Raw genomic sequence first — 26,357 nt, 5'->3', positions numbered from 1 at the left:
GAAATAAAAACATGAGGAGAACAAAAATGAACTGAAGGGGAAAGGAGAATACCGAATAATAAGTTAAAAATACGCCCTAATCATCACACAAGATATCATAATGTCAAATGGCACAACAAGGAAAAGTCCAATCTTATGAATAGAACAACCCAAAAAGTGAATTTATAAGAGAATTCCATACCAGCAAAGGGAAGTTCAAGTAGACATGGATCGCAAAAGTTTCCAAATACTGTCGAACCGAAGGGAAATTGTTTCTCTACATGGAAAAGAACAGTAAAGAGTCATTAGGATCAACAATGAGGCTGCTTGATATAGGAGGCCAATCATTTGAGCACATATGGACACTATCTTTATAACCCAATATTGACTTTCATGTACAAACAAATATGTCATATAATTGTATATATTGCATGAAGCAGCAGATGCTAATGAAACTCTTGAGAATTTTGACACTACCTAAATCAAATCACCTTTCTTCTCTATTTTTTTCTTTTTGCGGGGTTAAGGGGATAAGAGGGGGGGGGCTTGTGGAGGGAAAATTCTCTGTTATTTAACAGCTTGAATCACTTCCTGATTGTCTTCAAAGCATCTCCTATTTCTTTCTTTCCATATACTCCACACAATACGCAGTCAGATAGTCATCCAAAGCTTCTTATAAAATTTACCATTGTAGCTTGACTTCCAGCACCCTATAAATAATGTATTTATTGCAAAAATAATATAACAAGAATAATTGTCTTTATTATTGTTCATCTGGTAGATATACCACAATGATGATATCCATTAGCAGCTTGTCTATTTCTTTTTTGTAGATGTGCATAAAAAGTTCTACAAATGCCCCAATAAATGAAATGTCCAAGATAAAGTAGGATAGAGCCATGTAGAATAGCTAGCAAATCCCAAATTTTCAGTGGAAAAGAAACAGTGTGCAATTAGAAAGATCAACAGAAGAAGTCTATGAATATCTAACACAAACATCTCCAAACCTAGAGTTATACAAATCCAGTAATATTGTTATCTTAAGACAGGTCAGCAAAATGGGGCTCCTCCTTTTCCTTTCTTCTTTCGGGTGGCGATAACAGTCGATCAGGATTCAAATATACAAAAGAGCAATATATAGATTGCCAGGCAGAAGTTCTTACATAGAGAGATACATGCAAGTTATGCGTAACTTGCTGGACTATATCTTGATCAATAAACTGTGACAAAATGCATACCATCTGCCATGCACGAACTTTGCGCCTATGAATCTGCCCAGGAAAACGAAAGATACTAAACTATCTGAGAGAAAGGTAATTGCATTATGAAAATACCACTAAGGACGTTCTGGAATAATTATGTATTTGAGCAACAACCAAAAAAGGACAACGGCTAATATCACAACACTGGTTAAGAAAAGCTCACAAATTTGGAGAAGAAAACAGAAATAAGGTGCAGCTCGCATACTTGTTACTCTCAGATTTTAGCACTTCATCATTAAAAGAGATAATTTACACCATTTACTGAAAAGCATCCCTCTAACTCAGATAAATATCAATAGAGCCGCTAGTGAACTCCTCGAACTAGATTAATTATAACCAGAGGCAGAACGCATGCATCCAAGAAAAATACAAGAACTAAAATGCTTATACGAAAAAACAAAAGAACTTCACCATCTTCTATCTTTGGTTTCTTAAGTTTATAACAGATAGGAAGGGCCATGAACCAAAGTACTTACCGCACTGTACTTTTTGCACAACTCTTTAGCAAGATCTTTGTCGTAGACCTGCATAAATTAAGAAGTTGGTATTTCCACAGATAAGTTATGTGAAGCAGAGTCAACAATCAATGAATGAAATTTATGTTTGCTTGCTTGTTATGAACATTGTTGTGTAGTATCAGGAGTCAGGTATTAAACATGACATATTTAAGCATAAATGTGTAATTTCTTATCTATATAATGGTAGGCAAGAACACGAGCGGGTTACTGTCTATAAATTGACATATACTCGAATTAGGTATTCAGTTGTAAGTTTATACAAAAACCAAAATTTGGTGTAAAGATAGCTAAAAAGAATATATTCAGAATTTTAACCCACATCATTTTTAGAAGGTTGCTTTTCTTTTGTGTTGAATTGGGGTTGGGGGTTTGTGTTTGGGGGGGGGGGGGGGTCAACAAGAATGATAAGAGCAGAATCCAATACCACAGAATTGAGAAGTTCGAGTAGGAACATCTTGCCAGATACAAGAGCATCACTACCGTTTCTATCTTCACTGTGCGTACTGGCTATTTCTGCAAGTCTGGAGAACATAACTGCCACTGAGACACGGGCATACAGCTCAGTGTTGATGAATTCCTGGTACAAAGCCAGCACAGAATCACTCCCATCAGAAACTCGTTGAATGTTGGCACATTTTCCAGGTGCAAGGGAGGCGGGAGAGCCAAAATTCAACTAATGTTAATTAGTGTTCACAGAAGCCAAAGAAGAATAAGAGCCCGTTTGGATGGGCTTAAAAAAAGTAACTTTTATGTATGAAGTGCTTTTAGAACTTTAAAGTGCTGAAAGTTATTTTTATAAATAAGCAGTTGAGTGTTTGGATAAAAGTGATTAAATGAAGAAAATTATGTGAATTTTAGGGTTAAAAGAATAAAAAGGGTAGTTTGGGAATTTAATCAAAATATAAGGGATATAAAAGTAATTTCCATGGTCAAAGAAAATGACTTTAAGCACTTACAAAAAAAAAGTTAGGAATCCTAACTTTTCATTTTTGACTGACTTTAAGAACTTTCTGACTTAAAGTTAGCATTAGACAAACACGTCCAAAAGCTGAAAAGGGGCTTTAAGTTGGTTTTGACCAACTTAAAGCCAATCCAAACGGGCTCTAACATTGGAATAAACTGGACTACTTTTTATCCAACAATTTGAACTAAGAATAGAAAACAAAGATAGAAATAAAATGGAAAGCATGAAGTGGTAGTCGCTTATAAAATGCATTAACAACTCACTGAAACCATGAGGTTCTCCAATTTAAATAGACAATGTCCACCCACATAAATTATGATAAATTGATATCCTAATTCATCTAGTCGACTAAGTTTTATCTTTATATGCAAAAACAAACTTAAAATAGACATAGCAATTCTCATTTATAATATGACTTGCCTAAAAGCACAGCAAGAATGCTGATCAAACAGAAATAGCAACTTACTGGAGCTCAGTTTAATAAATACTCACCATTTGGTTAAAATAAAAATGGCTGGTGCCATAACAATGATTAAAATATCAACAGACGTGACAAAATTAGAGGCAATAAGGTCAGCGTTCTTCTAGTGTTTAAGAACAATAAAATGACATCAATCAGTTAGCTGCCTTCATTCTTTTGTACCAGAGGGGTTCATGCTTGTAGAGGGTGATCTTCAAAAAGAGATGGTATAACTTACTTCAGTCAGCTCAGGATCTGGGCTTTTAGCTAGAACTGATACTTCAATTTTGGCATCACGATTTTCAGACAATTCAGCTTCAAAATCCTCATCAAATGCAACTGAAGAGGGATGAAGTTACACGTGCAAAAAAGAACACGCTCACTGTCATCAGAAGATACTGAAATGACAGAAAGAAAACTACTCCACAAATTTACAGTCAGTAACAAAATCGCTGATGTAATATGAAAATTAAGGACATACCTGAACCATATTGTGTTAACAACTTTAGCTCTTTCATATAGAACTTAATAATACTTGGACAAGCAAGCCATAGTCCAGTTAAATGCAAGGCAGCTAACCGAATGGTTCGTGGACTTTTAGTGCCCTCCTCAAGAATTTTCTCCACAAACTACACAAGTAGATAATGTAGTTACTTTTCCCAAAAAACTGATAAGAAAATGAACCAAGTAATTTATCAGCACAAACACATAGAAGGGAGGGAGACTACCCACCCACTTCAAAGGTCCAGCTGCATTCTCATTTTCATGCATCTCCTCATTGCCAAAAACAGAATAGTGCATCACAGAAGACATAAGTGCAGCAATCGGAGCAATTCTCCTTTTTTTGCAGCTGACATGTAAAATCCAAGAAGAGCGCACCAGCTTCCACATCATCTGTGTTGAGAGCATAGTTAGTGAATATTCAATAGGAAATTCACCTGACATCACATGAATGCCCACCCACAATGAGCAGGAAGTCAAAAGTGATTTATCATTTTGGAAAGGGGCAGGGGGCAAGGATAAGGGAGGAGCAAAATGAAAATTCTAACTAGTCCCTGTTCCAACAACAAAAATGAAAGATACAAAGGATCACAATGAATCTCATGATCAAGTTTTGACACAATAGTTATCTCCATAAACACCACGCCTAGAATTAACAATACCTCTTTTAATACAGAAATACCTAAACTGTCACTACAACAACAATTACGCGTCAGACACAAACAAATTCGACCCAATCTTTAGCTAGGTCTGCATTGATATGAAGAAATATTATTTTATGCCATTAGAAAGATCAGTACAGGTCTTCCAGCAAACATTTGGTGGTGTAGGTTGCATCTGAAAAGTTGTCTACCCCAGCTGTTACGGTTATCCTACAAGTCAGAAATCAGTGGTGCTCATAAATTTTCTCTCTTAAAGCCCCAAGCAGCTAGGTTCAGTTTACAACAACAACATACCTAGTGTAATCCCACAAGTGGGGTTTGGGGAGGATAGGGTGTACACAGACCTTACCCCTACCTTTGTAGGATAAAGAGGTTGTTTCTGGTAGACCCTCAACTCAAAAGAAATGTATCCGATGCAAGATTGTAAGAAAAATAAGACAACAAAGTAGCAAGATTCAAAAAAAAGGGAGCAACAAATAGCAGTACACATCGAAGAAAAAGAAACTATGCGATAACCGAAGAATACTACTAAGAAAGAGAAGATGTGTCAACACCTTTTATGAAAAAGAAGCTATATTCAGTCATTTCTGAAAAAACAAAACAATCATTTTACACAACTAATGAGATCTCTCACGTTCAGAATATAAAAGTTGCAAGATATGAGGATGTTGCAATGGATGCGTGGGCATACTAGGAGCGTTAGAATTAAAAATGAAGATAAACGGGATAAGGTAGGAGTGGCCACGGTGGAAGACAGGATGCGGAGGTGATACTGAGATGGTTTGAGCATGTGAGGAGGAGAGGCATATATGCCCCAATATGGATGTGTGAGAGGTTGGCTATGGATGGTTTCAGGAGAGCTGAAGAAGTACTGAGAAAAGGTGATTAGACAGAACATGACGCAGTTGTAGCTTACCGAGGACATGACCTTAAATAGGAAGTTGTGAAGGACACGGATTAAGGTAGAAAGTTAGTAGGCAGTGGAGCATTATCTTGTTTGTCCTTTCAAACCAGTAGTAGTAGTATTTTCCATGTAGTTTCTTGTCCTTCGATTTTTGTTACTATCAAGTACTTCGATTATCACACTATTATGTTGCAGTTATTGTTCCTTTTTTTCCAAAATGCTTTGTCATGCTTCCTATAGTATTTGTCATGATTTCTTCACTTTCGATATTTCTTTTTGATATGCTTTCCCTTAAGCCGAGGGTCTATCCGAAACAACCTCTCTACCTCCCACGGTAGGGGTAAGGTTTCTGCACAATCTACCCTCCACGGACCCCACTGGATTAAAATGGGTTTGTTGTTGTTGTAGAATTCAAACCCTGGTCTCAGTATCTTCCCTCCAGTTTCCTAAACTGCTAGGTCATGCACTTAGGCGCACACTTGGCATATCTCATTAAAACCACTAAGAGACTAGAACCCATTTAACTTATTCTTCGTCTTGAAGGGATTTATGTTGATTATGAGTGGCACGACATGAAAAAATTAACTTAAATTGATGAGTAAAAATAACATACAACTTGAAATAAAGGAAAGTAACGTATCAAAACCACAGGTTAAGCATACCTGGATGTCTATGCCATGACAAGCAGAAACCATTGAACCTTTCCTTGCTAAAGCTAACAGCTCCATGATTAATCTGACAGATCTCAGCATGGGTAAAACAGAGGCGTCTCCAGCATTCTCAAGGCTGCAACCATACCAAAATCAGACCTCACTAGCAGTAAATGCATTAGCTGATATAAGCAAAATTTTTGGTAAAGAGCTCTTATCCTATATCTCAGTTAAAATTTAATGACAAGTTCAATATGTAGAAGAATTTAAAAGAGGCTCCTATATCTCAATATATTTTTTGGCTACTAAGCTTTACAATCAAAACTGTACAAATAAACCTTCAATTTCGCAATTGAAATGAATCAAAATCTAGTTATTCTTACCAAAAACAAAAAAGATAAAATAAAAAGAGTCAAGTTTTCCCACATTAACCTAGTTTAAACTTTATAAATTAAGGAAAAGAAAGTATTACAAGGTCCTGCAGGTGGGAGGCCAGCGCTTGTAGGTTGGATTACGGGAATAAAAATATTGAGGAGATGAGGTTAACAATTAGCAAAAGGAGGACATAAGGGACTGTAAGGCTAGGGAGTACATTACTCGAGGCTAGGAATAAGGACGGATGTCAAAAGCTTTGGTTACTGAATTGACTGATCGGCATAAAGCTTAATTTGGCAAATGAAAAATTTCTTCTGACAAGAAATCTTGATGCAAAGGGTTGCACAACTCATATCATTTATAGTTTCGATAAGAAACTAACCTCACCATTTCAGTTTATTAGTGGCAAAAGACTACTTTGATAAGGAAGAGAATTATGAGTACAAAACTCATAATTCAAAGGTAAAGTAGAATTAACCCAAATAATTTCTACTTAGTGATTGCCAAGCAGATACATATGGTTGCTTACCTGTCAACAAGATCATCAAAAGTCCATGTAAGTGTTGTATCTGAGAAGTAAAAGTTATGTTTTCTCAAATGAACTCCACTGTTAAGTGCATGATTGGAAATTGATAGTAGAAACTCGAGGCATATCCACTGGAATCATAAAAGAAGATCACCTTATCATGGAAGCATATCAATTTCAACAACCACAAGTAAAATCCTTAGAATAAAAGAGCGATGCTGGCAAGTTAAACCAGAACAAGTAAAAGAAGAAAAAACTCTTAACAAAGTCATGGATCCTCTAAAAATAATAACAAGTAGAATCACAGCAAGTACTGAGACTAGTGGTTATATTTAACATCTCAATGGAGAAAATTATCCCTAACAATTACCTACTTATATTTACTATACTCAAACTGCTTGCCAAAAGCTAACAATCTCTCTCTTTCTCTTTGACGTCCCAATAATTCATCAAACAAAAGGTAGTAAAATAGTATTATTTTAAGCCTCTTTTTTTTAAGTTATTATTTCTCCTCTTTTTTGTTATCCATATCTTGACCGATCCAACTTGATCCAACTGAAACTTGCATGCTTAGGTAGCAAAATGAACACAGATAATATTCAAGATATCTGCATTATATTATTTATTATTTCTATGTTCACTTTGCCCTTTTTTTCCTAGCCTCAGATTTAAACATATGTTCTGCTTTGTGTATTCCAATGAAACACCGATATACCAGCTTTTCCAGATGTGCTCTGTCATTCTTTATCTCTGCCACGGGTTCTCATTTCACTACTTCTAAAGGCGATGCAAAATCTTGTTAGCTTGCAAGCTCGAGCTACAGGGAGATGTTTAGGACAATTACATGTTCTTTACTTTCATTTTCAGGTGATGATGCATCAGAGATGTTAGGTATTATTAGTGCTTCTATACCCCGAACTATTTCGAACAACTTTTTGCTCAATAACATCACCACCCTCCCTTCAGTCTTTTGCGTACCTATTAAGATGAATTTTACAGGTGCAATACACAAGATATAATCTCCTTGTTAATATACCCTTATGCATGTACCAAGTAAAAGCAGAGGAGATCACCTTCCAGTTCAATAAAACTGCTCGTCGAGCTCGTGCCAAATTTCCCACTGCAATTAAGCTGTTGATGTTCTGAAGCAAAGTCCTGAGTAAGACATCCAAGACTGGTTTACCATCAGCTTTTAATGAAGTTAACTCGTCATCTTCTGTGACATGATCCAACAGCAGATAGAACATGGACAGTAATCCTTCCAAAGCACCTGCTACTGCTTCATATGCTGCTAGGCATATTTCCGCCTCAAGCTGGTTTAGGAATTAAAAAAGAACAATGGAAGCAAGATATTCAAATCAATTAGCTTTTATATTTTAATGTATGCCTAAGCACATCCGAGATTATCTAAATCTTACCTCTGAACTACATGCCGGAGATGTATTACTTATCTTGCAGCAAAAGTTCCACAGATGGGTAACAACAGACGCAAGCGAAGCATCAGTGCCAAACTGTGCGGACCAACTGGAGATGGAAGCAACCGCTTTTATAGACGTCACCTATCCAAAGGTTTGTTAGAATACAAAGTCAGTCGCTTATAAATCTGATAACTAGAAAAGAAAAGAAGCACAAACTAGGCAATTATGGAATGAGGAGAAAGGAATGGTTAATCCTTCAAATGTTTATGGAGAACAATAAGAAACGTGTCTTTATGTGAAGAAACATATTGAGCCATTTACAGCAACAATTTCACATACACCCTACTTATCAAAAGATTAAACACCTAGGATGTTTAACACAGAATTATGTACCCCCTATATCTTACAAAGAATTAGAACACAACAATTATGAATACACCTGAGAGAGAAAAAATGAAGATACCCCAGAGAGATTTCAAATAAAGTTTCATGATGAAGTACATTAATAAAACAATAGAAAAGAAATCTGAAAGAAGATTGAGGATTAAGAAAACAAAGGTTAAGTAACACACAGAGAGCAGATCATGCAATATCCTTAGATAATACGGTACATTTCAATTCAAATGGTTGTCTTCTTCATTAGTGAATGCATCTAAAAAGTCAGACCAGAAAATACCACTGAGTTCCGTCATGACACTAATAGCTTCATATCTCACATACATATCAAAAAGTTAGATGCTGAGATCCTAACTGCTAGAGGTTATTAGTTTAATAAGATGTATTTAATTCAAAATATAACCATGACAAGGATATTTTAGAGATTCCACATTAACATCAAAGGCCCTGCATGGATGTAGTATACATGCCCATAACATTATGTCATAAAGGATCATACAGCCTGCAAAACTGAACTGGTCAATGCAGGCGACAACCGACGCTGACTTGGACCCCCCAGCCTGCCTCGGATGGAGCCAGAAAAATCTCCACTGTCTTCCATGTGTTTTGACCAAAAAATGCTGCACGACATTCCAGCATATGAGACTAGTGCATCCTGTAGGCAGACAGTTCAGGATTTTAGAGAAATCTCAAAAAGGCCATAAATAAAATAACAGATAAGATTCCAGGTAACTAACCAATATAGAGAAAAATAATTTAGAGAACACCACAAAAATGGTCGAGCTTTTCATCGTTGAATATTGGCCAACTTTGTCAGAAATGCCAAGGCTTGTCTCCGAGCTTCCTGTTTTCAAGCAGTCAACCAATCTCCCTTGGAGTACTTGTAACTCATGGATGAAGCTCAAAAGAAGGATGAGAAATTTAACTGGTAACCACTCCAAATTGTTGCTACAATCACATACACTAGCACCATGATCTTGAATAAACTGTTCATGTTGCTACAAGTATTACAAGCCTGTAACTGGGACTAATAACCATAACATAATTTAAAGGTCAAATACTTTCGTTTTAAAAAAAAAAGTGGAGCACAAATACAATCTACACATCAAACAGGCACCTATGCAGCTATGCTGACTCGGCAAATTTAGAGAAAGACATCACAGGATCAAATCTCATTCACTTAAAAACAACTGATACAATGTAATACGGTGAAACAGACGGAACCTGTTTAGGACACAGCTAGCTAAGGTGAAAGAGCAGGCAGCGTAGAATGAAAGAAGACGAGAAGAAATTAGAAATGGGATATCCTTAACAAAAGTCCAACTCCCAAGTTTCCTCACTCAACTGTTTGTGTACCCACCATCCCATTTATTTTCCTAAAAGGATATAGACAAGCAAGCAAATGAACACAACATATTAGCAAGCATTGAAATGAAAATATGCTATTAGCGATCAAAAGTTACTCAGATTTACAACCCTATTACTCAGATTGACAACCCTATTCAGATTGCTTGACATATCATAGTTAAACCTTCAAAAGCACTGGTTATACACTGATGATAGAAGGTGTTAGAAGAGTACCGAGCATGAGGTAAAATCGCATGAAAGGAAGTTTGTGTCAAAACATTTACAATCTCTTGAATCCATGTGAACTAACAAAGTGAAGCAAAAAATCTATATAGAGATACTAACAAATTGGAATTAAAGTTTAGTCGTATTGGTACACTTGTACAAGTCAGGTGTTTCACAAGATTCCTTTAGTTAGTGCAGAGATTTATATCAGCGGTGAAGACAACGTGAACCTCTAGTGTTAGAGAAAAGTCAATGTGTATTTAAAAGACAAATAATGGAGTATTGCGATGAACTAGTCCAAATGAATCAGAATGGCATTGAGGATTCAGACAAAACCTAACTAATTTGCAATTGAAGTGTAATTGTTGTTGTATGTTTCATAATCAACCAAAATAGTGCAAAGAACTGTAAATTATTGTGGAGTTCCCAGGTCATTATTTCTAAGAAGCAAAGAAAAAGCAAACCTTGAATATTGGATTCAAGTCTTCCTCTTCCTTGATAACAAGAAAAAGTACCCTTGTCCATCGTTTTGCCTCAGCTTCCCAAGAATCCAAATCTTCGTCGTCATAGTTTACAATAATATCAATTGCATGACAGGAACTTATCAATTTTCTTTGGTAACCAATGAGAGATTCCAAAAGCTTGAGATTTGTTTGTAGACAGTCAGATGTAGAAGGTTTCCGTACGCTCATCCCAAGCCATTCTTGTACCTTTAATCTCAAAGAACCTGAAATTGGCAAAGGATAAGAACCCTTTTTATCAATATGCATTTGGAAAAAAGATTTTTTTTAATCAATATCTGCAAACAGATGAACCACAGATAAGCTTGAAAAAGGTAAGATAATGCTTAGCTCATTGCTTGTACTTCTCCATTTGAGTTATTCATTAATAAAAGGTCACTCAGGGTAAATACCTGAGTGCTGTTAGCTTAAAAGGAAAGAACAAAAGATGAACCAAAAATATTCATAAAAAGATAACAGCATGCTAAAAGGATGTGAGTGTACATTGACATACCTCCATTATCAGTAATTTCTCGCGGCAAGCTTGAAATGAAAAGTAAAAGTGTTTCGATAGGAACATCAATAGGAATCACCACAGCAGCAGCAGCAGCTAGAATGTTCTCACAAACTGGAAGAAACAAGTTGGATTACCATAATCGTGAATTCAAATTCTGATGGTGAAATGTTCAGTACTACCAAAAATGTATTATGTACCTAGGTGCCGATAAGATGGGTTGAAATGTTGTTTACTGCTTTCAATAATATATCGGAAAGTGTCAAGCAAGTCTACTTTATCACTCGGGTAAGACTCCTTATCTTGCAAAATGACTGGTGATATATCACCACATTGTCCAATACCACAAGCCGCTGAAGAAATACACTTTGTAAGACACATTAATCCAGCTCGTCCAAAAGATTGCCTCTTAGCAACGGAAGCCAAACTTTTCAAAAAAGCAACCCCATTCCTGCCATCAAATGGAACTTCAACTATTAAATTGCCTTAACAAAATCTGTCCAATGATGGGTTTCCTTAAAAAAAATCAAGAGGAAGTATATGTAGCTTGGTACTGTAGATTTAGAAGATGTGAAATTCGGCCATTGAGATTAAAAAAACATGACCTTCCACTATTCAAGACTAGTCATTTTGTATATACTATAGACCCAAATACAACAACAACAACATACCCAGTGTATTTCCACAGAGGGGGGTCTGGGGAGGCTAGAGTGTACGCAAACCTTACCTCTACCTCAAATGAGAGGTAGAGACGTTTCCGATAGACCCTTGGCTAAAAACAAAAACAGACTAAAAAAGACGTAATAAAAGTACAAGTGACAATAGGTAATAAACAAAACAACAGATAATAGCAGAACAGTACTACAACCAAATAATACCACTATTGAACTACACAAAACAACACATATCAACAAAATCGAAGAACATTAAACTACAAGCATAGTACTACGACTACTAGTAAGGGCACCAAGACAATGCACTCCTACCTACTAGCATGGACACACTCCTACCTATTAACTTTCTACCTTAATTCGCGTCCTCCACATCTTTCTATCTAAAGGTCATGTTCTCGGTAAGCCGCAACTGCGCCATGTCTTGTCTAATCCCCTCACCCCAACATTACTTCGGTCTACCTCTACTTCTCCTGAAACCAGTCATAGCCAACCTCACACCTCCGCACTGGAGCATCATGCATCACCTCATCACATGCCCGAACCATCTCAACCTTGCTTCTCGCATCTTGTCTTCCACTGAAGTCACTTCCACCTTGTCTCGAATATCATCATTCTTAATCCAATATCTCTTATTAAACCCACACATCCATCGCAACATCCTCATCTCCACCACCATCATCTTCTGAATGTGAGAGTTCTTGACTGGCCAATACCCCGTCTCATACAACAAAGCTGGTCTAACCACCACTCTGTAGAACTTGCCTTTACATTTAGGTGGAACCTTCTTATCACACAAGCCTCTGGCTACGAGCCTCTATTTCATCCACCCTGCCCCAATACAGTGAGTAACATTCTCATCTATCTCTCCATCTATACACAACATACTTGAAACAACCTCTCTTTTGGATGACATGTGTTTTAAGCCTCACTTCCACGTCAGCCTCAAGCATCACCTCATTGAACTTGCACTTCTAGTATTCAATATTGGTTTTGCTCAACCTAAACCCATTAGACTCTAGGGTCTGTTTCCAAACATCCACCTTAGCATTAACTCCTCTGCTAGTCTTGTCAATCAAGTGTAGACCCAAATACCAAAAAAAAAATGCATAATAAAGAGATGATAAGCATGGCAGAGTAATAATGGAGACACTGGTGATACATTCCATTTGAGAGAGCTTATGGATTACATGCAATCTATAGTACGGATCCTTAATTGCTTTATCAAGAGTGTTGTGTGTATAATTTCGTGCTTCAAGAGTGTTCCTTCAATAGACCATCCATTTCAGATGATTTTTTGTAATACCGAGATATCCGCAAGGGCCAAATAGCACACCATTCGAGACTTTATAGATAATGGTGCATCTCGATTCTTCTTCGCTTAATTACCAGGCAAGAGCCCGTGGCAAGATTCAAACTCGTGATTCATAACATGCACTTAGCTCACACATCATGCATTGCACTCAGATGAATCATTTCAGATAAATCTTCTTATAATTAACCTATGACAAAATGACCAACTAAAATTTTATTGACTTCCTTGCCTCACGCTAAAATGAGAGAAAAGATTCCTACCAGTTATCTTAGGAAATATTTGATCCTCAAATTTGCTTGGTAGGAAATATTCGATCCTCAACAATTGTTTTTCTTTTATGAAGTAAGAGATATTATAAAAGAGTGGCAAGGTTAATAAACCCTTTAAATTGTCATCATTTTGCAAGTACCATACTTGGATATTCTAATTACTCACGCAGACTATAACTTTCTTTAGATTAAAAAAACCTTGGTTGAATGAGTGGTAAAATGTTTGGGATAACTTATTGAGTAGCGTGATGAGATTAAAAAAAGTAATCAAGATGACTCCACCTGAATTTTCTAATGGCTCCAAAAACTTATAATTTCATTTTGAAGACCTGTCATCCTAAACATAAATGCTTTAAGACCAACATAAGCTCTATGTGCAATTTTCAAGTTTTTGATAACGTATTATAGAAGTAGGAAATACAAGATCGGGTTACACAGGCTTTGGGTTTGGGTGTTGGAAAATTTGTTTGTCTAAAGGCTAGGAGAAACGTATTGAAAGAAGTAATGGATGATCATATAGCCGAGTTTAGCAGAATTTACAATTATAGAGATGTCCTCTAGGAAGCACATGTGTGGTTAAGGGAGCTAACAAATTCCAAAAATGAGTTAGTTAGGTGAGGTAACAGGGAAGATATTATCCCAGTTACATAATAAAATCAAACAATTAGCCTTAAGGGAGTAAATTGGAGTTGCTAAACCATCACAAAAAGCACCCTATATTCCTTTCTGTCCAAATAACTCAAAAGATAAATCCATGAATTATTCTCAAGATCATCCTGATGGATTTACCAACTTAAGCACCCTATATTCCTTTCTGTCCAAATAACTCAAAAGATAAATCCATGAATTATTCTCAAGATCATCCTGATGGATTTACCAACTTTTCCATGAACTCCAACTATTGTAAGGATGTTTAATACTTTCAAGCATCGCCCAATTGAGTCCTAGCATTGAAATGAACATGTTCCATATGTGTGAAGCTATTGCACAATGCAAAAGAAAGATACATACTGGTTCAAAATCTTGTTGGCACATGTAGCATCTATTAATTGTGTGAATGCTCCTTCCGTAAAGATTATCTTGAGTGAGGCAAGCTTCATTCAATGCAGTCCAACTATGGCAAACAACTTGAGGGGGTAGTTTTGTTTTCCAGATCAACTTCCCAAGCCAATAGTTCACCATTTAATTGTGGCTAGTAAGGTTACATATTGCAAGACCCTAGAAGTTGAAAAGTGGGAAAAAATTGAATTGGAAAAGAAATTTCAGGAAAAGTTCTGGTGCAAGGCTTTCACGAGCCTTTGTACAGTCCGTACAAGGTTGTACGGCTCTTGAAAGGCAGACGTGGAAGTACTGGTGAAGAGTTTTGTGAAAAGGGGTTATACGGACCCCCGTACGAACCGTGAAAGGAACCACGGCCCGTACAGAGGTCCCGTGAAAGGGAGCTTAGAAAGGGAAATACTAGTCGAGGTCCACGACAGGGTCTACGACCCGTAGAACCCCTTCATGGAAAGGGGAGTTCAGTGGTCGCTTGGAGGTGTTTTCACGAGGGACCTTTATGGCCCATCAGGCACTCCACGACTTGTAGAGCTTATCATGGAAAAGGGGGCTTCAGGGATTTGATCTTCACGAGGCCTTTCACGGCCCGTTTTGCATTCCATGGACCATAGGGTGCATCTATGGAACATATCCGACTGTAAAGTTTAAGGGGTACTTTGGACATTTCCCATTCATTAATTGTCAAGGCTAAGTCGTTTTGGGTGTTTTTCCTAGTCTATTAACTATCCAAAAACCTCCTTAATCCCTCATTCCCTCAACTACTCTCTACACAAAAATCCCCTCACTAGAATTCCCTCCTGAGGTTGGCTTCCTCTCCAATTTAAAGGTTCCAAGGATCTTCAAGTTCAAGTCTCTCAAATCCAATTGCATCTATGGCTTTGATGGGAATTCATCCATGGATCTTCTTTCATCCATAGAATCCCAAAGGTTTCTCAAATTATCTCTTTTATGAATTTCTCCTCAACCCTAGTTTTGATCAATTTGCATTGGGTCAATTCAATTATACTTTTATTTAATTACAATGATCTATTCATGCATGGCTTAATCTTAATTACATGTTTTCAATGAATTTTACAAGGACCCATGCATTATGCTATGAATTTCAAGTATAAACTATGTATTTGTGATCATGGATTTCATGAAGTATCATGTATGATTTATGAAAGTTATGAATTATGATTCAAGTATGTTTGCAAGTAAGAAACCATGAATTGTGAAAAGTTTTTTCACATATTCATATTGATTATGTCCGATTATTCTTATTCATGCATGTTTCTCACATACTTAGTACATTTCATGTACTAACGCATATTTTGCCTACATTGTATCATAATGTAGGGTTCGACGATCATCACTCGCATCTCGCTCATGGCTAATTGACGACCATTCTACTTAGCTATTTTGGTGAGTCCTCATGATTCTAGGGCGAACTTGTTATGTTCTCTTTTCCATGTTTTTATACTATTTCTTCCTTTATGTTAGGTGAGTTAGGAGTTTGTCATATGCCCCGTCTAGACTAGTAGAAGCATGTTAGATTTTTTATGTCTATGTCATCCTATTTATTCGAAGATTTTAGCTTGACTTCTCTTATGTTGAGATTTCCTTATTGAGACTTTTATTCCACATTCATGTTTTATCTTATTGTCTTACTTACCTTATGTATGCTCATGTATGATATGCTAAGAGGCTTGATTGGGGTCTCTCGGAGTCCTAATCGCGGTGTCACGTCTAGGGTCTTGCTTGGTTCGTGACATATATATCCTGTTATTACTTGTAGATCCCTTTATCTCTTGTCCCCCAGATGAGTTTATTTGGAAACTGCTTATTGACCATACACCTCCGCGTTCTTTCTTAAGAGGCTGAGTAGTTCTCCCAGCTCTCGGTCTTGCACATTCCTTCTACAAGGTGGGAATCAGTTATCAACGTAATTTTAAGAGAGAGTTGAATATGCTCTGTTTTCTATTTGATGGAGGTTTGGAAAGTCATTTTGCAATGTTAAGTCCCCTAGCCACTTATCTTTCCCACACTTAACATATGCCCCATGACCATCTGAAATCTGTTGTTATGGTCGAACACCACTCTTTTTTTGATGAAGTAAGGTTTTGTATAGCTGGCATCACAAAGATGCAAAGTTGCAAGATATGTTAGCTCCAACAATAGTAGGCCTTTAAGCATAGGAAGCTAATCAAAAAGCAAAAGAGGGTTATTGAGCCAGGCTCAGAGAGACAATGAAATCGACAAAAGAACCTACATCATTTACACGAGCATAATTAGTCCAACTAAAGAGCAGTGTCAGACATCCACCCTTGAGAACTGAGAACTGAACACCGCTCAAGTTTGATTATGAGCAGTCCAACCTGATGTGCTGCCCCAGAGGTTTAGTACACCAGTTACTATGGACCCCATGTTTTACATTTACCACTTTCTTCCAGGTTGCTTGTTCTTCCTGCACATACCTCCACAGAAACTTCATGAGTAAGCATCTGTTTGTGAGTAGCCATGTTTATATGCCCAAACCACCATGTATTTTAGGTAGTCACTTCCCTATTTCACCAAATGAAATGTGTGTAATTTATTGTTGTCTTCCCATAAAAATTCCTTCTGATTCTGTCTAACTTCTTTTGAACCTCTAAAAGGATGGGAAATAGAAACATAAAATAAGTAGGGCAACCCCCTGGGACAGTGTCGATGAGTACAAGTGAGAGATGCAATACCTCATTGGCAGTGACAGATGCATCAATGATTTGTCTGCTTTTTGTAAATGCAATTCGGTGCCCATAAACTAGCTTGTAAATTACGTTTTCAACATTTCAACTAAGATCTTTGCAGCAATCTTATAGACATTGTCTTCAATCAGATTTACAGGTCTATATAGTTTTAGTTCAATAGCCTTCTCTTTGGAATCAATGCAACAAATGAAACATTGCAGGATCTCATCATTTTACAAAATTAGTGGAAATGACTCATGGCTCTTTCTCTTTGGAATCAATGCAATAAATAAAGCATTGCAGGATCTTATCATCTCACAAGACCGATGGAAATGATTCATGGCTCCATAATATCGCATAAATGAAAGGATTTCATAGCTTAATTGATCTATTATACCAGCAAAACTCCACATGAATCATGATAGTGTTGATTTGTGGAGGTAGAGAGAGCAGGGATGGCTTGTTCACTGTTAAATCATATTTTTTTTGAAACTGATGGGATGGCTTGTTCACTGTTAAATCATATTACCAGATATTGCTAAGAGAGAGAGGAAACAATCATTCTACCTTGTTCTATTTGGATTCCTAGGGTGCCCAAGGTGTGCTTTTTCGTATGGTTAGCAAGGAAGGGAGTGATACTAACAACAGAGAACCTGAGAAAGAGGAAGATCACCCATGTTAGCTGGTGCTTCAAGTGTAGATGTTCAGCAGAAGATGTAGATTGTCTTTTGTTGCATAGCAAGGTGGATGCACGGATGTAGTCGATGGTCATAAATTGGTTTGGAATACAATAGGTGCTGCCAGGTACAGTGAAGGAGGTCTTACATAATTGGGCATTTATGAGGAAGAGAAGATGGACGGCATGGGATGTTGCTCCATTAGCCATCATGTGGGTTCTTTGGAGAGAGAGATATATGAGAGCATTCAAAGGGGTTGATAGTGATATTGTAAAATTACAAAATAGTCTTATGTTTCTAGTTTCTTTGTGGTGTACCTATGAGACCCATATGCATAGAGATGATTGAATCTCTTTCATAGAGGACCATATTTTGGTGTTGATGCTCTACTTTTTGGTATACAGCTTGTATATGGTTTTTTTAATTATTATTTATAAAATTATTGACCTTACAAAAAAGAGCCTAATTTGACTATGTCCCAGGCCTTCTGCAAAAAAAGCCTAATTTGGTATACGTCAGGTCTTGGTGCCTTTTCTGATGCATAGGACTTGATAGGGCTACGATTTCATCTTTCCCAAAACTCTTGTTCAATGATCCTCAATAGTTGTTAACAATCTAGAAAATTTCAAGATAAACAAATTTTATTTTTATTGCAAAAACATCTTTCTTTCCTCACAGATAACTTTTCTTTCTGAAGTTCGCTCTGAAATATTCTCCATGAGAAGCAAGGTCACGATTTTGTAGATTAGGACTAACACTCGTAACAGTTTGTTTTTGTTAAACTTCAGGAGTACCCACAATGTTACTTATTAAGTATATGGGGTACTGTGGATGCTTTAGCATTTGCCATTCAAAACAGATGAGGAAATTCATCTTTTAGAGCAGAATCACCACGCCGAACTTCAAGACAAAACCTGAAAAATTCCCATTTTCCTACTGAGTAACCTACAGATATTTTTTATCAGAAAAATGAAAGGGAATTGAACCCTACATGAACTAAGTAGCCAACAGATTTTGCTAACTGACTGAACTCTTTTATCCCCTTTATAGTCTCTTTCATAAGTAATCCCATATGTTTGAATCACCTCGTCAAGACACCCTCCAAGGAGACTTTCCTATACTTCACTTTAGTTACTTCCTTGTACAAAGTATTCTCCTCAACAGAAAACTTCCATTACTATTTCCCTACAGGGTTAAGTTTAAATAGTTAGCTGCCATACACACAATCCCTTTAATAAGACTGTGACTCTATTCCAATTCATAAATAGCATTATATCGCCACTAGTTCCATCTCAATAAAAATTATAGGATACTAATCAGTATAATCCTAAGTAAAAATTAATCAATATGTGATAGCATACCTTTCATCCAGATAACTACTGTACCGGGAAAAAAATTGGCCAGCAGCTTCAATTGTCCAGGTAGAGTAAACTCCTCTTACACCTATGAAACATATGCACAAATAAAAGAATCAGTACAGTCATGATACAAGTATTCCGACAGTATGTCTGAAAGGGTATAGAATGTTGCTAAATCTTCGTTAAGATAATGAAATATATTAATTAACCAAGCACCAAGAGAAAAGAAACATAGGACTTCTCTCCTTTTTTTCTCAAGGAGCTTAGGAAGTCCATCCCTGTGTCAAGTAAGAATTACATTTTTGAAACTACATCAATGGCTATGTTGATCTTATTCACCAGAAGCTAGGCTTCAACTCATTGACTAATTTCCATCTAGGGCTTGCACTGATGGTTAGTCATGGGTTTGGATTTTGAACTCTTGGTATCTACTTTTCTCTTTGGGATGAGGGCAATGAATGAGGCATTGAAGGACTTTACCATATGACAGTTATGATGAAAATGATTGAGAGCACTATGAACCTCAGGTTTGACTGTGGCCTAATTTTTTTTTGATAGAAGGCCATTGTTAAACCAGCTGAGTCAGGTGCTTTATCAGGGGTACAAGACATGATTACAGCTAGCACTTCTTCTTCACTGAAGGTAGTTTCCAGACCCTTCCTTTTCATCAATAGTTATCACTCTCATCCCCTTGAAGCTTTGTGTAGGTTTCAAATGTTCATCCACTCTGTAAAGGTTTTGATAGAAAGTAAGGATTTCTTCCTTAAAGAGCTATTTATCTACAATAATCTCCTTTCCCACTCGTAGTTTATCGTCATTGCTGTATCTCATGTTTGAGTTAGCAACCTTCTGGAAGAATTTAGTCTTTTTGTCCCTGCTTTAAACCACAAGCATCTAGACTTTCGCCTCCATGATATATTTTCTGAGCTAAGCTGCTGGAATGGCATCTCCTTTTTTGGCCTGAAATTCTATATATGTTTGGGAATGTGATGCTCAAAGTGTTCTCCACACTTATGTCCTCAAAAACTTACCCTACTCCCATCACCCACCCTGAATGATGCATTCTCATTAAACTCTTCCCCTCCCTTCCTGATATTTTCTCCATGATCTGCACTCATAGGGAAGCGTAATATTTTGAGTCCTCCATCCATCTTCCAAGACCCTGTATTATTCCAAGATCAACCCCAACCCACCCACCCCATGAAGTATAAACTAATGATAAGTGCCTTTGTTTCATTTTGGTACATCCAAAATGGACAGTTTGAGTTCCAATTTTCCAGGAGAGAAAGGAGTAGCCTGACTCAAATATTTTCCTTCGTACATCAAAACCAAAGGTCTGCCCATAGTAATTAATTTTAAAGCTTTTGATATGCCAGTTTCATAATACTAAAGATATAGCCCTTAAGTGTCAACAAATTCCAAAATCAGGCAACCCAAATACAATCACAAGGTAGCAGAGGTCATTCATGTTCCATTTGCATCAGGGCGGAGCTAGCATGGAAAGTAAGGATTTCGGAAGAACCCATTAGCTTTGGTCCAAACCTTGTACATGTGTTAAAAAATTCACTTAATATGTACATGTAATAAATTTCAGAACTCATAAACATCAAATTTAGAGCCCATAAACTTTGAATACGGAATCTGCCTCTGATTTGCCCCCACACCCATCAGCCACTTGTAAAACGCCACTTTAGCAACAAAGGAAAATATGGACCACAGAGACCTACATGTGCTATAAGTAATATAGAGATAAACGTACCAAAATCTTTGTTGTGCACAGGATCATTCAATCCTTCTACAAGTGAACCAGTTAAGAAATTTTGCGGAACCAACTTTGCACAGTGGTTGTATTTTGTCCACTCTGTACTCAGAAATGACTGCATGACCAAGCACCGAACTGCAATGGGAAAAAGGAAAGGAATAAAAAATGTCGCAGAATACTAAAGGCAAATCCTTACACAATCTATCAGATAAGTGTTCTCTACCATAAATATTTCAGTCTACTATTTTTTTCCCTCTACCTTGAGGATTATCATGGCAAAAACCACGTTCCCACAATACAGCTAACCACTCAAAAATTTCTTCTGAACTATCCATCCAAGTACGGCACACATTTCCATTAATGGTTTTTACTGAATTCTCTGGAGACGAAGAGGAATGAAGCAACAAGGTCATCTGCAGGGAAAATTAATTATACAGTAGAGTGTCTGTTAGTATGTGATAGCGACGGTACACCCATATGACTAGAATCCATAAACTTCAGCAGCAAATCAAATTACACATAAAAGGAAACCTATACAGAAAATGGATAAAGTCAGAGGGGAAAATGATCTGGAATAGAAATGCACATAAGACCGTCCACGGACCTATAATCAGATTTTTAAAATCACAAACCTTTTACTTTCTTGGTTTTAGTTTTTAAAATCTCAACACTCTGGTCAAAAGGAACACCTAAAATTAATTCCTTTATTTCTAATCAATAAATTAATAAAGCAACCTAACATGAGAGTTCAAGGAAATTCCTTCGTCACAGTATCGTATGAAAAGTACATTGCTAACTGTTTTTTTGATAACCAACACTCTAGTCAAGCAAAACACCTAAAATTAATTCCTTTATTTCTTATCAATAAATTAATAAAGAATCCAGACATGAGGGTTCAGGAAAATTCCTTTACGTTGCTAATTGTTTTTTGATAACCAACAGAAGTTTCACAGCTATGCAAAGAGAATGTGAAAGTATTTGACATCGTATGATCAAACCTGGTGATTCCATGCTGCTTCAACTAAGTGAGTGCCATACTCTTCGAGCATTTCATAAAGAAGAAAAAATGCCTCCCATTTCTGGTAGTAACTGGAGAGAAAATCACTTGTCTTGCGAATTATCCCAACCCCAAGGGACATAGCTTCCTCCTCAGCCCACCTTTCCCTTTTAGTCATACCATGATGGGCTAAACTTCTCTCATCTATGGTTTTAACACTAGTTTGACACTGGTTTTTCTCATCTAAATTTATGGTTCTCTTCAATATATATAATGATTGCTTCCTCACCGAGCTCTCCTTATCAACCTAAGAAGATTACAGGTATTAGATAATAGAAAACAAGATATTTGTAGCAAGCGCTACTATCAAACAACGGAAACACATTATAGTAGATACATAACATACCAAGCCTTTTTTCATTTCATCCCAGAATTGCTTCTCAGCTCTCAAATCAAACATTTCTGTCGTGCTACTCATATAACTATATTGGCATTCATCAGTATAAGTAAAGAAAGACAGGTACAGAGAGAGTATAGCATACGCATCTCTTCTCTCCAGTGCCCCCAAAGAAAACAATGTCTTGCAACTTTTCCATAGCTTCTCTAAAATACTTTTCCTAAACAACAATTAAACAAGCGGCATCAGTTCAGAATTCATACACTTATACGTCAACCAGTAATCATCATTTCATGTCAATGGAAAACCAAGAGAATTTTACCGAGAAAGTATATAGTTCTGTCCATTAATTGAGAATTCAAAAGCAGAATGAGAATCAAGTGCTCTGAATATGGAGGGAAGGAAAAAAGTAATTGCAGAAGATCGATGCTCCAAGCTTTGTGGAAGCATTTTAATGGTAATATTGCAAAGATCCCAAAGAAACTTCGCAGAAAATCTATCTGTGCAGCATCCATCTACGAAATCCAATCCAGCTACTGATTTCACAGTATGTAAACTTTGCTGAGAAGAATCTAGTATCAATGTTAAAATATGACAAGAAACAGGCAACGGGAAATAGTTAGGATTGCATTGCACAAGATTGTCATATAGTGTGCACTGTGGCTCCAAATGCAGGTCTTCTGAATTTTTAGAAGTCTGGCACAACTTATTAGCATCTAACTCTTCGCTTTGAATCTCACCCATAGATAGTCCAACCAATCTTAACAAAAATGGGATAATAGTCACTTCAACAACTCCCCAACTGTTTGTATCAGCGACAACACTGAAAGTCATACCTGCAACCTAAACCCATCATCACGTTTAATGGGAGAACATCAGAACCAAAATTTTGGCAAAAACAAATCACATCACATATAATATAAAGTCCACAGATTTTTGAAACTACATCCTTATTCAATTCAATGAACATGTTTACCTTGTTAAATAATTCACGATCATTGGAATGAACGAGCTTCATTAGGGGAAGAAATATTTTCCAAATCAATAACTGCATATATCTAGTCTCAGCTCCTGCAGAAAAGGTTTAAAAGGTATAAGGCCAGTACAAAGTTTTGGGCCAAATGAAAAAATTTGAAGCCTACAACTAGAACACAACAAACAATATCTGGCTAACAAACTAATATTTCCAAGCCTCACAGACCACAATGGTTAAAATATTTGGAGGAACGAATATGATCCTAAGATAGGCAAGCTCCATAATGATGTGACATAAATTCACAACCAGAAGCAGACCTAAATTTCTGTATGGCAAGCCACAAAGGACTTTTAAAATAATTTTATTTTGATATCCATGATGTTTATATGTAAATGATTCAAGTGCAGAGTATTTAAAGTGGTTAACTGAAGACCACTCAGTCAAGGTGAATTACCAAGCTGATTAAGGGACCTTAATGCTTGTCCTACTAGTTCACTACATCTAGCACTTGAAGTTTGACAATTGTAAGCTTCTTGAGTTTGTGCCTAACCCATTAACTATTTCCTATATTCTAATGGATTGAGTTGAAGAGTTCAAACCAAAGTCTAACATATAACAATGTGAAACAACGAAACCTATATTATCTTATGAAAGGAACCAAAATGTATGCAAAAGAAATTCATACATTTAAATCTTGAAAGAGAAAAATGAAATGAAATGTCAAAGTAGCCATTCAATTATAATTGCCCACATGACCTCTTTCTTTGTTTTATTTTACAAGTGCCTTCCGGTTTATTTTTTTCCTTCCTTCTCTTATATTGAAAGAAATTTATCTTTCAATATTTAAGTAAGAAATAGTCATAATTCAACTTTTGAATAGGGCAAATTAATGAAATATATGGGGATCAGATTAGAATTATTAAAAGTGGGGGTAAATATTGTTGAATTATGACTATTTCTTACTTAACAGAAGTGATCATTAAAGCACAGTGATGAATAAGTCTGATGCGGAACAAATTCCAGGAAACTGACCTGACTTCTTCAGAAGATGACAGATTGCACTAACAAACGAAACAATACAATTGCGCTGCTCAAAATCCAAATATTTGCTCCCATCTATCATACCCTACACCAAAAGCACCAAACACCAAAGAATAATTAACAATCAAATTATTTTTCACTCCAAATCTCACATCAATGAGAATATAGTACACAGGAAAGAACAAGAAAATGATATCAAAACTTCCAAGTCTCAATGATCAAAGATAACAATAAAGCATATTTTAAACAATGATAGAGGATTTATTTCCCAGAAAAAGGGATATGCTAATCTGATTCCAGTGAAGCTTTATGATTTATATATCTCTAACGAAACATTAGATATGTGAATCTTTCCGCATAACAGATATCAGATTCACATACCTTTTTTCCTTTCTTTTTTTTAAATTTCTCCTTATGATACGCGAACAATTTACTAAACGAAAAACTTATCAAAAAACTATTTCTTATAAGAAACAATCCGAAGGAGAATGCACAAAGCGGATGCAAGTTCAATTCGACCTCTATATAAACAGTTATTATTTTTCAGGAAAAAAATTCACATCAAGTTCATACACACTATCACAAAAGAGAATTGGGTTCGCACCCACTGATTCAAAATCCTACATGTGCCTCTATTATTTTTTTTAAAAAAAAAATGGTGCAGCAAATTAGCTAGTGAATGTGTAATATATATATAACCATGCACAATCAATGTATAATTCATGTACACTGATCAGGAAAAGTAAACAGTGAATCCAGGTAGCTATTTATGCAAAAATCCCTACTTTCATTCTACAATCTCTGTTTCAGCTCAGTTGATATCAAAAAAAATTCGGGACATACTTAAAATGAAAGAGTATCACATAAAACAGAAAAAAGGCTTATAATAACATTCCTTCTTGGCCAATTACAGACTAAAAAAATAGTGTCGCATAAAGAACCAGCATACCTTGCTGAAACTGGGGAACTTTTCCAGGAGACTAGAGAAAACTGATGAAGGAGCAGAGTTTGTTGAAGCCAAAATACAGTCCAGCATCGCCGGAATTGCTGCCGGAGGTACTTGCCGGAAACTTCTTAGAAGTGAATCAACTATTGGGTCCATTGAATTTATCGGCGAGTCCAATTCCGGCGAATGGAGTTTTAACGGCTAATTTTTTGGTGCCTATAAACCCTAAACCCAGAAGAGCGCCAGCAGCCGGAGGTTTAAGGAGACGTTTTGAATTTTTGAAATATGTCCTCCTACTTTTTCGTATTTCCATTTTGTATGTTAAAACTTCGGGAAAATGTCCATATATACCTCAAGGTTTGTATATATACACATGTCATCTTTTACTTTTTTTTCTTTCTCATAAGAGCCCCTACTTTATTTTTGTCTCAAATATGCAGTTTTCTATCATGGAGAAACTGGACAAGTCAGGTAATGGCAGCATGAAGACACAAACGGGAACTGTTGTTTTTTTACAAAAATTTTAGAGATCATCAAAGAAAGTGGATATTGAGATATTAAGGTAACGAGACCTACTCAAATTTTACCACACAGTTATGGAGCATCAAACAAGTATTACAGTTTATAAAAATGATGGAATATAAAGAAGTAGAAATAAAAATGAAATATCTACTTGATGTCAAGCTTATTAAAACAAGACATTATATATTTTCATTTTCTAAGTGTAATTATTGAAAACTGCACATATTTGTTGATAGTTCATAAAGCGATTATTATCCACATTTGAAGAGAGGCAAAATAAATGTGCGATTTTTTTCGAGTTTTCAATATGTAGAAAATTTGCTTGTACAAGAGAATGTAATCAAGAAAATGGAGTTTTCCGTGGTAGTAGATTTAAGTAGATATAGTTAATGACTAATGAGCAATCTCATAACTTTTTAGTAATATTTTTTATTGTATCAAAAAAATTATAAAAAAAGGAA

At 36.3% G+C, this 26,357-nt stretch overlaps 1 protein-coding gene across 2 annotated transcripts in view; it reads right to left on the bottom strand.

The window, feature by feature from the left end:
- The window catches only part of LOC129889781 (uncharacterized), a 33,578-nt gene extending 7,911 nt beyond the window's left edge, over positions 1-25,667 (bottom strand). Inside the window, exons 1-25 of one of the 2 annotated variants that reach the window (XR_008766942.1) lie at positions 25,378-25,667; positions 24,420-24,513; positions 23,388-23,482; positions 22,734-23,254; positions 22,421-22,631; positions 22,016-22,321; positions 21,277-21,430; positions 21,015-21,152; positions 19,259-19,340; positions 11,402-11,652; positions 11,202-11,315; positions 10,652-10,914; positions 9,353-9,601; positions 9,115-9,270; positions 8,220-8,360; positions 7,875-8,114; positions 6,805-6,932; positions 5,913-6,036; positions 3,916-4,077; positions 3,665-3,812; positions 3,422-3,522; positions 2,184-2,336; positions 1,718-1,765; positions 1,143-1,250; positions 182-256 (exon numbers count right to left, since the gene is read on the bottom strand). Coding sequence is in view for 1 of the 2 variants with exons in the window: in XM_055965230.1 (XP_055821205.1) it covers positions 182-256; positions 1,143-1,250; positions 1,718-1,765; positions 2,184-2,336; positions 3,422-3,522; positions 3,665-3,812; positions 3,916-4,077; positions 5,913-6,036; positions 6,805-6,932; positions 7,875-8,114; positions 8,220-8,360; positions 9,115-9,270; positions 9,353-9,601; positions 10,652-10,914; positions 11,202-11,315; positions 11,402-11,652; positions 19,259-19,340; positions 21,015-21,152; positions 21,277-21,430; positions 22,016-22,321; positions 22,421-22,631; positions 22,734-23,254; positions 23,388-23,482; positions 24,420-24,513; positions 25,378-25,530 (4,215 nt within the window). In the remaining variant the exon portion in view is untranslated. The remainder of the gene's footprint in view (positions 1-181; positions 257-1,142; positions 1,251-1,717; positions 1,766-2,183; positions 2,337-3,421; positions 3,523-3,664; positions 3,813-3,915; positions 4,078-5,912; positions 6,037-6,804; positions 6,933-7,874; positions 8,115-8,219; positions 8,361-9,114; positions 9,271-9,352; positions 9,602-10,651; positions 10,915-11,201; positions 11,316-11,401; positions 11,653-19,258; positions 19,341-21,014; positions 21,153-21,276; positions 21,431-22,015; positions 22,322-22,420; positions 22,632-22,733; positions 23,255-23,387; positions 23,483-24,419; positions 24,514-25,377) is intronic. The other variant, XM_055965230.1, reaches the window with a different exon arrangement.
- Between the last annotated feature and the right edge of the window lie 690 nt (positions 25,668-26,357).

The sequence above is a fragment of the Solanum dulcamara genome, chromosome 5 (assembly GCF_947179165.1).
Source record: "Solanum dulcamara chromosome 5, daSolDulc1.2, whole genome shotgun sequence".
Classification (NCBI taxonomy): domain Eukaryota; kingdom Viridiplantae; phylum Streptophyta; class Magnoliopsida; order Solanales; family Solanaceae; genus Solanum; species Solanum dulcamara.
The sequence above is the reverse complement of the archived record's forward strand: the minus strand, read 5'-3'. Positions and strand labels throughout refer to the sequence as shown.